General features: G+C 51.3%; 1 protein-coding gene across 1 annotated transcript; it reads left to right on the top strand.

Moving 5' to 3' along the window:
* The first annotated feature begins 217 nt into the window (after positions 1–217).
* On the top strand, positions 218–718 carry LOC121561190 (cysteine-rich and transmembrane domain-containing protein WIH2-like). Its single transcript, XM_041873809.1, has one exon. The coding sequence runs from the start codon at positions 218–220 to the stop codon at positions 716–718; it is 501 nt and encodes a 166-aa protein (XP_041729743.1).
* The last annotated feature ends 16,870 nt before the right edge of the window (positions 719–17,588 follow it).

Raw genomic sequence — 17,588 nt, 5'->3', positions numbered from 1 at the left:
ATCTCATTCCTTACTAGTTTTGTGTGTATTGGGTATAGGGTTGTGAAATTGTCAGATATTACTTGTTAGATATTACTACACTGTCGGAGCTAGAAGCACAAGTATTTCGCTACACCCGCTATAACATCTGCTAAACACGTGTATGTGACAAATACAATTTGATTTGAGATTTGATTTGATTGATCCCAGCCAGCCCTACCAGCCTCTAGATCACCCCATGGAGCTCTATCCCAGCCAGGCATACCACCCTCTAGATCACCCCATGGAGCTCTATCCCAGCCAGCCCTACCAGCCTCTAGATCACCCCATGGAGCTCTATCCCAGCCAGCCCTACCAGCCTCTAGATCACCCCATGGAGCTCTATCCCAGCCAGGCCTACCACCCTCTAGATCACCCCATGGAGCTCTATCCCAGCCAGGCCTACCAGCCTCCAGATCACCCCATGGAGCTCTATCCCAGCCAGGCCTACCACCCTCCAGATCACCCCATGGAGCTCTATCCCAGCCAGGCCTACCAGCCTCCAGATCACCCCATGGAGCTCTATCCCAGCCAGGCATACCAGCCTCTAGATCACCCCATGGAGCTCTATCCCAGCCAGGCCTACCACCCTCCAGATCACCCCATGGAGCTCTATCCCAGCCAGCCCTACCAGCTTCTGGACAACCCTGCAGAAGTCAATCCTTGTCCCAGGCACCAGGCAGCTCAGACAGGCAGCTGATGAGATGTGGTTTCCTCTTCCTCTCCTGCTAAACTCCCCAGAGCACCGGAGGGAAAACAGACCAGCCTGTGTGTGTGTGTGTGTGTGTGTGTTTCTCTGCCCATCTGTCTATGTCTATGGTCCCGTGTCGGCTCAGTTGGTAGAGCATGGCGTTTACAACGCCAGGGTTGTGGGTTGGATTCCCACGGGGGGCCAGTAAGAAAATGAATGCACTCACTAACTGTAAGTCGCTCTGGATAAGAGTGTCTGCTAAATGACGTAAATGTAAATGTATGTCTGTGTCTGGAGCTAGGTTTCCATCCAATTGGTGACAGATATTCAGAAATAAAATATGTGCATTTTCCTACCAGTGGTGTGGTTCCACCCAACATACTTGTTGAGGATAAACAGTAGTGTGTGATGACATAGTGCACAAAACATTTATTTTTGTGCTGACATTTTGTATGTACTGAATAAAAATCTAAACTTCAATGTGTTTCCATCGCATGTTCACCTCTACCGATAGTTTTGTCACAAACACTGTTGCTTTAACTAGCAAATGTGCCCACTCTGGTTTTGGCATTTGAGCTCTAGCTTGCAGATACAGTGCAGGTAGGATAGCCTATATGATTAGATTATTATGGATAAGAGCGAGATTATTTTTATTTGTCAAATGGCAGACAAGGATCGATCATCATGTCACCAGAATAAGACACATGATATTTATTGGAAAGGACCATCAAGCTCATCACCTTGGACTTTCACCACCCTGTGAAGTTCATCATAACTTATTTCATCTGTAGCCTAATAAACTGCATGGCTTCCTGAGTCGTAGTGGGAGACCGCACAACATGTCATCGCGTGACTCCAGGTTTACTTCGATATGATGGTTATTATATCAATATTTACTCATAAAGGCGTTTCTACCACCATTTCTCACATATTACATTTTACAGACACAAAAATATCCCACCAGAAAAATGAGCTATTTCCTTCAGGCATGTCGAGACATCTTCTATCCGACGTACTTTACTGGCATAAAAAGGTTGATGGACACCTGGTTAGAGGGTCTGTCAGCAGTAGACACAAAACTCATTTTAATGAAGGAAGACAGAAAACCAAAGGAACAACGACAGTTCAAAAGAAAAGGAAGACACTACAATACATGTCGTAACCCTGCACCCTGCACCCTACACCCTACACCCTACACCCTACACCCTACACCCTACACCCTACTCCCTGCACCCTACACCCTACACCCTACACCCTACACCCTACTCCCTGCACCCTACACCCTACACCCTACACCCTACACCCTACTCCCTGCACCCTACACCCTAAACCCTACACCCTAACCCTACACCCTGCACCCTACACCCTACACCCTACACCCTACACCCTACACCCTACACCCTGCACCCTGCACCCTATACCCTGCACCCGACACCCTACACCCTACACCCTAACCCTACACCCTGCACTCTGCACCCTACACCCTGTACCCTACGCCCTACGCCCTGCGCCCTGCACCATGCACACTACACCCTGCACCCTACACCCTACACCCTACACCCTACACCCTACACCCTACTCCCTGCACCCTACACCCTACACCCTAACCCTACACCCTGCACCCTGCACCCTACACCCTAACCCTACACCCTGCACCCTGCACCCTGCACCCTACACCCTAACCCTACACCCTGCACCCTACACCCGCACCCTGCACCCTACACCCTACACCCTACACCCTACACCCTACACCCTACACCCTGCACCCTGCACCCTACACCCTACACCCTGCACCCTGCACCCTACACCCTACACCCTACACCCTAACCCTGCACCCTGCACCCTGCACCCTAAAGCCTACACCCTACACCCTGCACCCTACACCCTGCACCCTGCACCCTGCACACTACACCCCTACACCCTGCACCCTGCACACTACACCCTACACCCTGCACCCTGCACCCTACACCCTGCACCCTGCACCCTGCACCCTGCACCCTAACCCTACACCCTGCACCCTACACCCTGCACCCTACACCCTACACCCTGCACCCTGCACCCTACACCCTGCACCCTACACTCTACTCCCTGCACCCTACACCCTAACCCTAACCCTAACCCTAACCCTAACCCTAACCCTGCACCCTACACCCTGCACCCTGCACCCTACACCCTGCACCCTGCACCCTGCACCCTACACCCTACACCCTACACCCTACACCCTACACCCTGCACCCCTACACCCTACACCCTAACCCTGCACCCTACACCCTGCACCCTGCACCCTACACCCTGCACCCTGCACCCTGCACCCTGCACCCTGCACCCTACACCCTACACCCTACACCCTACACCCTACACCCTGCACCCTACACCCTACACCCTACACCCTACACACTGCACCCTGCACCCTGCACCCTGCACCCTGCACCCTACACTCTACTCCCTGCACCCTGCACCCTGCACCCTGCACCCTACACTCTACTCCCTGCACCCTACACCCTAACGCTACACCCTGCACCCTACACCCTGCACCCCTACACCCTGCACCCTACACCCTACACCCTACACCCTACACCCTGCACCCTGCACCCTACACCCTACACCCTACACCCTGCACCCTGCACCCTGCACCCTGCACCCTACACCCTACACCCTACACCCTAACCCTACACCCTAACCCTGCACCCTGCACCCTACACCCTGCACCCTGCACCCTGCACCCTACACCCTACACCCTACACCCTAACCCTACACCCTAACCCTGCACCCTGCACCCTACACCCTACACCCTACACCCTACACCCTGCACCCTGCACCCTGCACACTACACCCTACACCCTGCACCCTGCACACTACACCCTACACCCTGCACCCTACACCCTGCACCCTACACCCTGCACCCTGCACCCTGCACCCTGCACCCTACACCCTACACCCTACACCCTACACCCTGCACCCTACACCCTACACCCTAACCCTACACCCTGCACCCTGCACCCTACACCCTAACCCTACACCCTGCACCCTGCACCCTGCACCCTACACCCTAACCCTACACCCTGCACCCTACACCCGCACCCTGCACCCTACACCCTACACCCTACACCCTACACCCTACACCCTACACCCTGCACCCTGCACCCTACACCCTACACCCTGCACCCTGCACCCTACACCCTACACCCTACACCCTAACCCTGCACCCTGCACCCTGCACCCTAAAGCCTACACCCTACACCCTGCACCCTACACCCTGCACCCTGCACCCTGCACACTACACCCTACACCCTGCACCCTGCACACTACACCCTACACCCTGCACCCTGCACCCTACACCCTACACCCTGCACCCTGCACCCTGCACCCTAACCCTACACCCTGCACCCTACACCCTGCACCCCTGCACCCTGCACACTACACCCTACACCCTGCACCCTGCACACTACACCCTACACCCTGCACCCTGCACCCTACACCCTACACCCTGCACCCTGCACCCTGCACCCTAACCCTGCACCCTGCACCCTACACCCTGCACCCTACACTCTACTCCCTGCACCCTACACCCTAACCCTAACCCTAACCCTAACCCTAACCCTAACCCTGCACCCTACACCCTGCACCCTGCACCCTACACCCTGCACCCTGCACCCTGCACCCTACACCCTACACCCTACACCCTACACCCTACACCCTGCACCCTACACCCTACACCCTAACCCTGCACCCTACACCCTGCACCCTGCACCCTACACCCTGCACCCTGCACCCTGCACCCTGCACCCTACACCCTACACCCTACACCCTACACCCTACACCCTACACCCTGCACCCTACACCCTACACCCTACACCCTACACACTGCACCCTGCACCCTGCACCCTGCACCCTGCACCCTACACTCTACTCCCTGCACCCTGCACCCTGCACCCTACACTCTACTCCCTGCACCCTACACCCTAACGCTACACCCTGCACCCTACACCCTGCACCCTACACCCTGCACCCTACACCCTACACCCTACACCCTACACCCTGCACCCTGCACCCTACACCCTACACCCTACACCCTGCACCCTGCACCCTGCACCCTGCACCCTACACCCTACACCCTACACCCTAACCCTACACCCTAACCCTGCACCCTGCACCCTACACCCTGCACCCTGCACCCTGCACCCTACACCCTACACCCTACACCCTAACCCTACACCCTAACCCTGCACCCTGCACCCTACACCCTACACCCTACACCCTACACCCTGCACCCTGCACCCTGCACACTACACCCTACACCCTGCACCCTGCACACTACACCCTACACCCTGCACCCTACACCCTGCACCCTACACCCTGCACCCTGCACCCTGCACCCTGCACCCTACACCCTACACCCTGCACCCTACACCCTGCACCCTGCACCCTAACCCTACACCCTACACCCTGCACCCTACACCCTACACCCTGCACCCTACACCCTGCACCCTACACCCTGCACCCTGCACCCTAAACACTACACCCTACACCCTGCACCCTGCACCCTGCACCCTACACCCTACACCCTGCACCCTACACCCTGCACCCTGCACCCTACACCCTACACCCTACACCCTACACCCTACACCCTACACCCTACGCCCTGCGCCCTACACCCTACACCCTGCACCCTACACCCTACACCCTACACCCTACACCCTACAGCCTAACATACAAAATAAATGCAATAAAACAGACAGAATGTGACATATTTTACGATAGTAAGGCTATATCCCAAATGGCAACCTATTCCCTATGTAGTGAACTACATTTGACCAGCGTCCATAGGGGAACCCATAGGACTCTGGTCTAAAGTAGTGCCCTATGTAGACAATAGGTTGCCAATTGGGACGAACACTAAAAGCGTTCATGGAGCTCCATAAAGCGCTGTTATATATTGGATTCCAGCAGGTTTCTAAATCAGAGGGATGAGACTGTATAACGGTAGGATGAAAGAGCTGATGTGATTATTCTGACTGATCTGTGGTGGAGGAGGAGTCCTTTGGACCTTGGGCATGGAGTTATTGTGGACAGACACTCTTCATGACGGAGGAATTCACCGTCAGACATACAGTCAGGAGACAGACAGATAGACAGTCAGGAGACAGACAGATAGACAGTCAGGAGACAGGTGAAGGTTGTCATATAGCGTAGCCAGGTGGTCTTCTGTAGCTCAGTTGGTAGAGCATGGCGCTTGCAACGGCAAGATAGTGGGTTCAATTCCCGGGACCACCCATTTGTGAAAAATGTATGCACGCATGCTTTGGAGAAAAGCATTTGCTGAATGGTACAAACATTAAGAACACCTGCTCTTTCCATGACAGACTGACCAGGTGAATCCAGATTAAAGTTATGATCCCTTATTGATGTCACCTGTTAAATCCACGTCAATCAGTGTAGATGAAAGGGAGGAGACAGGTTAAAGAAGGATTTTAAAGCCTTGAGACAATTGAGACATGGATTGTGTATGTGTGCCATTCAGAGGGTGAATGGGCAAAACAAAATATTTAAGTGCCTTTGAATGGGGTATGGTAGTAGGTGCCAGGTGCACCGGTTTGTGTCAAGAACTGCAACACTGCTGGGTTTTCCACGCTCAACAGTTTCCCGTATGTATCAAGAATGGTCCACCACCCAAAGGACATCCAGCCAACTTGACACAACTGTGGGAAGCATTGGAGTCAACATACGCCCGCATCCCTGTGGAAAGCTTTCGACACCTTGTAGAGTCCATGACCCAGCGAATGCAACTCAATATTTCTTCATGTTTTGTACACTCAGTGTATATTATATTATTATAGTCATTTATAAAATGTGTGACACTACTCTCAGGAAATAGGACGTCACTGCACTACGGGCTAGCACCAGCATTCACTAGCTACAGTAGTATAGATCTACTATAACTACTGCACTACGGGCTAGCGCCAGCACTCACTAGCTCCAGTAGCAAAAATTAGAATCTTTCAATTTAAATTATTATATAAAATTCTTGCTACCAATAGAATGTTATTTATATGGGGGATACAATCTTCCCAGCTCTGCAGATTTTGCTGTGAAGAGATAGAATAATTAGATCATTTGTTTTGGTTCTGTCCATTTGTAGCTTGTTTTTGGACACAGGTCCAGGAATGGCTAAAGGATTGCAATATTTACCTGGAACTAACCTTGCAGATAGCATTACTGGGTGATCTGAAAAGTCATAGTCAATCAATCAATAATATAATAATACTTTTAGCAAAAATGTTTATTTTTAATTCACAATCTGTAGAAGCAATGAGAATAGAAAGGTTCAGAACTTTTGTAAAACATCACAGTATGGTTGAAATATATATGGCAAATAGAAATCCTATATGGATGGTGTTAAGAGATAGATGGGAGGTATTGAATAGAGTTGAAGGATGGGACTAATAACAAATAACAACAAATAATAACAAAGATAGCTAATAATGTAAGCATACTGTGTCCATAATAAGTATATAGGTTGTATGTTGGGAGCTTTTGGGAAAGAGCACAGTTAGAAAGATATGGCATTTAGAAGCAAACCGGATGGACATCATGATGTCACAGTTCCCTCAGCCAGAACCCAGAAGCAGACCAGGACAAGGAGAGTTGAACGAAAGTGAGGGTTTATTCAGATAACAAAAAGGTGCAGAATAATCCAGGGACAGAGCGGGCGGCGTGGTTGAGTAGTTGGGGGTGCAGTCTGGGTCCAGTGATGGCTCGGCAGCCGCCGACCATCAGGCAGAGGTGGGGTGAAGGTTCCGGACGTGTGACTGCAGGTGGAACAAAAACGAGGTAAGGACACAAAAACTCAACAAAGTACAAAATAACAAAACTCACGCTAGAACGCTCAACTGATACACAGAACACCTACTGTTCATGGCTAACGATCCGGCAGGAACTGGATGTTGGGCCAGAGCCTAAGAAAGGTGCTGATTAGGCCCAGGTGTGCAGATTGCTAACAGGAATCAGGTGCGGAAACCAGAGCGCTCCCCGGAGCGTTCCCGAACCCTCGGGAAACTGGAGATTACGACCAGAACCCGACTCAGACAGCCGGGATCGTTACAGTACCCCCCCTCCGACGAACGCCACCGGGCGGACTCCCCGGAGCGCCAGGATGGAGGCGGTAAAAGTCCCTGATGAGATCCGCATCTAGGACCTGTCGCCGCGGAATCCAACTCCTCTCTTCCGGACCATACCCCTCCCAGTCCACGAGATACTGGAAACCCCGGCCCCGCCGTCTGGCATCCATAATGCGACGCACCGTGTAGGCAGGACCACCTCCGATCATCCGAGGAGGAGGAGGAGGAGGCGGAGGAGGCAACAGAGGACTGAGGAAGACAGGCTTGAGGCAGGAGACATGAAAAGTGGGATGGACTCTGAGCGTCCTCGGTAGTTTGAGTCGCACTGCCACTGGATTGATCACCTTCTCCACCACAAACGGACCAATAAACTTCGGTAACAACTTCCTAGACTCAGTCCGTAACGGAAGATCCCGTGTAGCCAACCAAACCCTATCTCCGATGGTATAGGTGGGAGCGGGGATCCGGCGACGATTCGCCTGGAGCTGATACCGGTCCGAACCTCTAAGGAGTGCCTTTCTGGCCCGATGCCAGGTCCGGTGGCAACGCCGAATATGGGCCTGAACAGAAGGCACTGAGAGCTCCTTCTCCTGAGAAGGGAACAGGGGAGGTTGGTAGCCATACAGGCACTGGAAGGGAGACATCCCAGTGGCAGATGTAGGGAGAGTATTGTGGGCATACTCAACCCAAGGCAACTGAGAGGCCCAGGAGGTGGGGTTGGAAGAGACCAGACAGCGTAGCGTGGATTCCATCTTCTGGTTGGCTCTCTCCGCCTGACCATTGGATTGGGGGTGAAAACCAGATGTGAGACTGACTGTAGCCCCAATGGCCAAACAGAAGGACTTCCAGACAGCAGAGGTAAACTGAGGGCCACGGTCGGAAACGATATCACTGGGCAAACCGTGGACCCTGAAAACCTCCCTAACCAGGATCTCGGACGTCTCCGAGGCAGAGGGAAAGCTTGGCAATAGGCACAAAGTGGGCGAACTTGCTGAATCTGTCCACGATAGTCAGAACGACCGTGTTCCCCTCAGAAGCGGGCAACCCCGTGACGAAGTCCAGGGCCAGATGCGACCATGGACGCCGGGGAATAGGAAGGGGATGAAGTAGTCCAGAGCTGGGCCGATTGGTACTCTTATTCTGCGCACACACTGGACAGGCAGCAACAAAACCCCGAGTATCCTCGGCCATGGCAGGCCACCAAAAAGCGTCTGCGAAGAAACGCCATCGTCCGAGCCACGCCGGGGTGACAAGCCATCTTGCTGGCGTGGGACCATTTGAGGACAGCAGGACGAACCGACTCAGGCACAAACAACCGACCCGGGTGGACCGTTACCGGGACCGGGCTGAGTCCGAAGGGCCGCCAGCACCTCCTCCTCAATCTTCCACATCACTGCTCCCACGACGCAGTTCCGGGGGAGAATAGTCTCCGGTCTTGGACCCACTCTCCTCCGTCTTGGAGAACATCCGGGACAAGGCGTCCGCCTTGCCGTTCTTAGATCCAGGTCGAACGTCAGGGCAAACTTGAATCGTCCGAAAAACAACGCCCACCTGGCCTGACGGGAGTTGAGACGTTTAGCCGATTGCACGTAAGCAAGATTCTTGTGGTCAGTCCAGACAATAAACGGTTGCTCCGCCCCTCCAACCAGTGGCGCCACTCCTCCAAGGCAAGTTTCACCGCGAGAAGCTCCCGGTTACCCACATCGTAATTCCTCTCCGCAGGCGAAAGGCGACGAGAGTAGTAGGCGCAGGGATGGAGTTTACTGTCCGTGGAGCATCGCTGCGACAGGATGGCGCCAACTCCCACATCAGACGCGTCCCACTTCAACGACGAACTGACGGGCCGTGTCCGGTTGAGAGAGAATCGGTGCGTTGGTGAATCGCCTCTTCAAATCCAGAAACGCTCGATCCGCCTCCGGATTCCACTTGAAGGTCCTGATGCTGGAAGTCAAGGCAGTTAATGGAGCGGCCACACGGCTGTAATCCCGGATGAATCTGCGGTAGAAATTCGCAAACCCCAAAAATCTCTGGAGCTGCAATCTCGTACCGGGCTGGGCCCATTCCAGAACCGCTCTAACCTTCTCCTGGTCCATCCTAATCTCACCCCTGGAGATGATGTACCCGAGAAAGGATGTCGTGTGGGCGTGAAACTCGCACTTCTCGGCCTTCACGAACAGGCGATTCTCCAATAATCGCTGCAGAACCTGCCGGACATGCTGGACGTGGTCGGAAGGTTCCTTCGAGAAGATCAGAATGTCATCCAGGTAAACAAACACGAAGAGACCGATCATATCTCTCAGGACGTCGTTCACCATACTCTGGAATACCGCTGGAGCATTGGTCAGTCCAAACGGCATCACCTGATACTCGAAGTGCCCCCATCGGTGTATTGAAACCCGTCAACCACTCGTCCCCCTCTCTGATCCGGACCAGGTGATACGCATTGCGTAGGTCTAACTTGGTGAACACCGTAGCACCCTGTAAGGAGTCGAAGGCAGAACTCATCAAGGGCAGGGGATACTTGTTCTTGACCGTGATGTCATTCAACCCCCCGATAGTCAATACATGGTCGAAGAGAGCCATCCTTCTTACCCACAAAGAAGAATCCTGCCCCCCAGGGGTGATGACGAGGGACGAACGAGACCAGCAGCTAGGGACTCCTTGATGTAGGTCTCAACGCCTCACGTTCAGGTCGGGAGATACTGTATAACCTTCCCTTGGGGTAGACAGCTCCAGGGACCAGGTTGATGGCACAATCATATGGTCGGGTGGGGAGGGGAGTGACAGAGCCTTCTGCTTACTGAAAACTTCCCCCAAATCGTGATATGTCTCGGGAACCAGGGACAAATCTGGAGGTTTAGCCTCAATCACCTGACTGGGAACCGAATGGGGGCAGGCAGTCTTGAGACAGTTAGCATGACAATCCAGGCTCCAACTCGTTACCTTGCCCGTCACCCAATCGAACGTGGGATTGTGTTCCTTCAGCCAGGGGTATCCAAGGACCAGAGGAACATGGGAAGACGGCAGAATGAAAAATGAAATCATCTCAGAATGATTCCCTGACAACCGCATCTTAACCGGTTCAGTCCTCATCGTGATACGTGCCAGACTACTGCCGTTCAGAGTGGTCGCTTCAATGGCTTCCGGCAATTGCTCCTTGGAAAGCCCCAGCTGTTCCACCAACTCGGCATCAAGAAAGCTTCCATCGGCACCCGAATCGATAAAAGCGTTAAGCGCTAAGCTCTGATTCCTGTTCACAAGGGTAGCCGGGAAGCGGGGGTCTGACAGAGGTACTGAGAGGTTGAAACTGGCTCGCTAAAAGTCCTCCCAACTTTAGCGAGCCGGGCAGTTTGACGACCGCAGGGAGCAAGTGGAGATGTAATGTCCCGAGCGACCACAGTAGAGGCAGCAGTTGGTCCTACGTCTCTGTTGACGCTCCTCCTTGGTTAACCCGTGCCGCCCCACTTGCATGGGTTCAGAATCGGGAGAGAGGTCCTCTCCACTAATCCTTCGTGGTGGAGAATGATCGACGTGTTCTGGTCCACCACCCGACCCGACTGGGAACTGAGAAGCTGATCGATTGGAAGGACCCCATTGCTTCTCCCTCCTTCGCTCTCGGACTCGATTATCCACCCGAATAGACAAGGCTACCAAGCTGTCCAGGTCACTAGGCTCCGGATAGGAGATCAACTCATCCTTGAGCTGCTCCGACAGACCCTGGTAAAAAGCCGCTTGCAAAGACTCCTCGTTCCACCCACTCTCCACAGCCAACGTCTTGAACTCGATCACGAAATCGCCACGCTGCGAGTTCCTTGGTGAAGAGAAAACAGGCGCCTAGCTGCGTCCCTCCCTCGGACGGAATGGTCGAAGAGCTTCCTCATCTCGGCCGTGAACCCCTGGTATGAAGCCATGCAGGGATCCTGTCGTTCCCAAACGGCTGAAGCCCACTCCAGCGCTCGACCACGCAGCAACTCAATCACAAAGGCTATCCTAGCCTTGTCTGTGGCATAAGAGTAGGGCTGTAGATCGAACACTAATCCACACTGCATAAGGAAGGAACGGCATCCTCCCAGCTCCCCCTCATATTTATCCGAGCGTCGGGACCTTGGGCTCACGGAGGGACACAACTTCAGAAGCGGCAGGCGAGATGGGTGAAACCGGTAGTGGGTCCTCCACCGGACACTGGCGTTGGTTCTGGACCTCCATCAGGCCGGTAGAAAGGTTCCGAACTGACAACGCGATCTCCTGTAGTACCGTGCTATGATGGCCCAACATCTTCTCCTGCTGGGTAATGGCATGGCGAACTGAGTCCAGGTCCGCTGGGTTCATAATTGGCCGGATCGTTCTGTCACAGTTCCCTCAGCCAGAACCCAGAAGCAGACCAGGACAAGGAGAGTTGAACGAAAGTGAGGGTTTATTCAGATAACAAAAAGGTGCAGAATAATCCAGGGACAGAGCGGGCGGCGTGGTTGAGTAGTTGGGGGTGCAGTCTGGGTCCAGTGATGGCTCGGCAGCCGCCGACCATCAGGCAGAGGTGGGGTGAAGGTTCCGGACGTGTGACTGCAGGTGGAACAAAAACGGAGGTAAGGACACAAAAACTCAACAAAGTACAAAATAACAAAACTCACGCTAGAACGCTCAACTGATACACAGAACACCTACTGTTCATGGCTAACGATCCGGCAGGAACTGGATGTTGGGCCAGAGCCTAAGAAAGGTGCTGATTAGGCCCAGGTGTGCAGATTGCTAACAGGAATCAGGTGCGGAAACCAGAGCGCTCCCCGGAGCGTTCCCGAACCCTCGGGAAACTGGAGATTACGACCAGAACCCGACTCAGACAGCCGGGATCGTTACACATGAAAATGATCGGAGAGGTTGAGAGTAGAAGAAGTTCAGGAGCAAAAAAATATATATATATATATATATATATATATATATATATATATATATATATATGGATATAGAATTATTGTAAAATTAACTCTGTCCATAAGGTGTAGATAGTAATTATAGACCGGAAGTAGAGGCCTGGGCGTTGTTGTTCACTAATTTACTCCAAGTAGGGAAAGGATGGTGGGGTTGAAAAGTAATAAAGGGGAATATATATATATAAAAAAAAAAAAAAAACATGGGGGATTGGAAGTGATCCAGACAATTACATTGATAGAAGATACAATCTATCTGCAATATTAAGCTGATCCATCCCCCAAAAAAAAAAAAAAAAAAAAAAAAAGAATAGATCTACTATAACTACTGCACTACGGGCTAGCGCCAGCATTCACTAGCTCCAGTAGTATAGATCTACTATAACTACTGCACTACGGGCTAGCGCCAGCATTCACTAGCTACAGTAGTATAGATCTACTATAACTACTGCACTACGGGCTAGCGCCAGCATTCACTAGCTCCAGTAGTATAGATCTACTATAACTACTGCACTACGGGCTAGCGCCAGCATTCACTAGCTCCAGTAGTATAGATCTACTATAACTACTGCACTACAGGCTAGCGCCAGCATTCACTAGCTACAGTAGTATAGATCTACTATAACTACTGCACTACGGGCTAGCGCCAGCATTCACTAGCTCCAGTAGTATAGATCTACTACAACTACTGCACTACGGGCTAGCGCCAGCATTCACTAGCTCCAGTAGTATAGATCTACTATAACTACTGCACTACGGGCTAGCGCCAGCATTCACTAGCTCCAGTAGTATAGATCTACTATAACTACTGCACTACGGGCTAGCGCCAGCATTCACTAGCTCCAGTAGTATAGATCTACTATAACTACTGCACTACAGGCTAGCGCCAGCATTCACTAGCTCCAGTAGTATAGATCTACTATAACTACTGCACTACGGGCTAGCGCCAGCATTCACTAGCTCCTGTAGTATAGATCTACTATAACTACTGCACTACGGGCTAGCGCCAGCATTCACTAGCTACAGTAGTATAGATCTACTATAACTACTGCACTACGGGCTAGCGCCAGCATTCACTAGCTCCAGTAGTATGGATCTACTATAACTACTGCACTACAGGCTAGCGCCAGCATTCACTAGCTACAGTAGTATAGATCTACTATAACTACTGCACTACGGGCTAGCGCCAGCATTCACTAGCTCCAGTAGTATAGATCTACTATAACTACTGCACTACGGGCTAGCGCCAGCATTCACTAGCTCCAGTAGTATAGATCTACTATAACTACTGCACTACGGGCTAGCGCCAGCATTCACTAGCTACAGTAGTATAGATCTACTATAACTACTGCACTACGGGCTAGCGCCAGCATTCACTAGCTCCAGTAGTATAGATCTACTATAACTACTGCACTACGGGCTAGCGCCAGCATTCACTAGCTCCAGTAGTATAGATCTACTATAACTACTGCACTACGGGCTAGCGCCAGCATTCACTAGCTCCAGTAGTATAGATCTACTATAACTCCTGCACTACGGGCTAGCGCCAGCATTCACTAGCTCCAGTAGTATAGATCTACTATAACTACTGCACTACGGGCTAGCGCCAGCATTCACTAGCTACAGTAGTATAGATCTACTATAACTACTGCACTACGGGATAGCGCCAGCATTCACTAGCTCCAGTAGTATAGATCTACTATAACTACTGCACTACGGGCTAGCGCCAGCATTCACTAGCTCCAGTAGTATAGATCTACTATAACTACTGCACTACGGGCTAGCGCCAGCATTCACTAGCTCCAGTAGTATAGATCTACTATAACTACTGCACTACGGGCTAGCGCCAGCATTCACTAGCTCCAGTAGTATAGATCTACTATAACTCCTGCACTACGGGCTAGCGCCAGCATTCACTAGCTACAGTAGTATAGATCTACTATAACTACTGCACTACGGGCTAGCGCCAGCATTCACTAGCTCCAGTAGTATAGATCTACTATAACTACTGCACTACGGGCTAGCGCCAGCATTCACTAGCTCCAGTAGTATGGATCTACCATAACTACTGCACTACAGGCTAGCGCCAGCATTCACTAGCTCCAGTAGTATAGATCTACTATAACTACTGCACTACGGGCTAGCGCCAGCATTCACTAGCTCCAGTAGTATGGATCTACTATAACTACTGCACTACGGGCTAGCGCCAGCATTCACTAGCTCCAGTAGTATAGATCTACTATAACTACTGCACTACGGGCTAGGCGCCAGCATTCACTAGCTCCAGTAGTATAGATCTACTATAACTACTGCACTACGGGCTAGCGCCAGCATTCACTAGCTCCAGTAGTATAGATCTACTATAACTACTGCACTACGGGGCTAGCGCCAGCATTCACTAGCTCCAGTAGTATAGATCTACTATAACTCCTGCACTACGGGCTAGCGCCAGCATTCACCAGCTACAGTAGTATAGATCTACTATAACTACTGCACTACGGGCTAGCGCCAGCATTCACTAGCTCCAGTAGTATAGATCTACTATAACTACTGCACTACGGGCTAGCGCCAGCATTCACTAGCTCCAGTAGTATGGATCTACTATAACTACTGCACTACAGGCTAGCGCCAGCATTCACTAGCTCCAGTAGTATAGATCTACTATAACTACTGCACTACGGGCTAGCGCCAGCATTCACTAGCTCCAGTAGTATGGATCTACTATAACTACTGCACTACGGGCTAGCGCCAGCATTCACTAGCTCCAGTAGTATAGATCTACTATAACTACTGCACTACGGGCTAGCGCCAGCATTCACTAGCTCCAGTAGTATAGATCTACCATAACTACTGCACTGCGGGCTAGCGCCAGCATTCACTAGCTCCAGTAGTATAGATCTACTATAACTACTGCACTACGGGCTAGCGCCAACATTCACTAGCTCCAGTAGTATAGATCTACTATAACTACTGCACTACGGGCTAGCGCCAGCATTCACTAGCTCCAGTAGTATGGATCTACTATAACTACTGCACTACAGGCTAGCGCCAGCATTCACTAGCTCCAGTAGTATAGATCTACTATAACTCCTGCACTACGGGCTAGCGCCAGCATTCACTAGCTCCAGTAGTATAGATCTACTATAACTCCTGCACTACGGGCTAGCGCCAGCATTCACTAGCTCCAGTAGTATAGATCTACTATAACTACTGCACTACGGGCTAGCGCCAGCATTCACTAGCTCCAGTAGTATGGATCTACTATAACTACTGCACTACAGGATAGCGCCAGCATTCACTAGCTCCAGTAGTATAGATCTACTATAACTACTGCACTACGGGCTAGCGCCAGCATTCACTAGCTCCAGTAGTATGGATCTACTATAACTACTGCACTACGGGCTAGGCGCCAGCATTCACTAGCTCCAGTAGTATAGATCTACTATAACTACTGCACTACGGGCTAGCGCCAGCATTCACTAGCTCCAGTAGTATAGATCTACTATAACTACTGCACTACGGGCTAGCGCCAGCATTCACTAGCTCCAGTAGTATAGATCTACTATAACTACTGCACTACGGGCTAGCGCCAGCATTCACTAGCTCCAGTAGTATAGATCTACTATAACTCCTGCACTACGGGCTAGCGCCAGCATTCACTAGCTACAGTAGTATAGATCTACTATAACTACTGCACTACGGGCTAGCGCCAGCATTCACTAGCTCCAGTAGTATAGATCTACTATAACTACTGCACTACGGGCTAGCGCCAGCATTCACTAGCTCCAGTAGTATGGATCTACTATAACTACTGCACTACAGGCTAGCGCCAGCATTCACTAGCTCCAGTAGTATAGATCTACTATAACTACTGCACTACGGGCTAGCGCCAGCATTCACTAGCTCCAGTAGTATGGATCTACTATAACTACTGCACTACGGGCTAGCGCCAGCATTCACTAGCTCCAGTAGTATAGATCTACTATAACTACTGCACTACGGGCTAGCGCCAGCATTCACTAGCTCCAGTAGTATAGATCTACTATAACTACTGCACTACGGGCTAGCGCCAGCATTCACTAGCTCCAGTAGTATAGATCTACTATAACTACTGCACTACGGGCTAGCGCCAGCATTCACTAGCTCCAGTAGTATAGATCTACTATAACTACTGCACTACGGGCTAGCGCCAGCATTCACTAGCTCCAGTAGTATAGATCTACTATAACTACTGCACTACGGGCTAGCGCCAGCATTCACTAGCTCCAGTAGTATAGATCTACTATAACTACTGCACTACGGGCTGGCGCCAGCATTCACTAGCTCCAGTAGTATAGATCTACTATAACTACTGCACTACGGGCTAGCGCCAGCATTCACTAGCTCCAGTAGTATAGATCTACTATAACTACTGCACTACGGGCTAGCGCCAGCATTCACTAGCTACAGTAGTATAGATCTACTATAACTACTGCACTACGGGCTAGCGCCAGCATTCACTAGCTCCAGTAGTATAGATCTACTATAACTACTGCACTACGGGCTAGCGCCAGCATTCACTAGCTACAGTAGTATAGATCTACTATAACTACTGCACTACGGGCTAGCGCCAGCATTCACTAGCTCCAGTAGTATAGATCTACTATAACTACTGCACTACGGGCTAGCGCCAGCATTCACTAGCTCCAGTAGTATAGATCTACTATAACTACTGCACTACGGGCTAGCGCCAGCATTCACTAGCTCCAGTAGTATGGATCTACTATAACTACTGCACTACGGGCTAGCGCCAGCATTCACTAGCTCCAGTAGTATAGATCTACTATAACTACTGCA

The sequence above is a fragment of the Coregonus clupeaformis genome, unplaced genomic scaffold, assembly GCF_020615455.1.
Source record: "Coregonus clupeaformis isolate EN_2021a unplaced genomic scaffold, ASM2061545v1 scaf2203, whole genome shotgun sequence".
NCBI lineage: Eukaryota > Metazoa > Chordata > Actinopteri > Salmoniformes > Salmonidae > Coregonus > Coregonus clupeaformis.
Note: the sequence above shows the minus strand (reverse complement) of the source record. Positions and strands in the feature narration are given on the sequence as shown.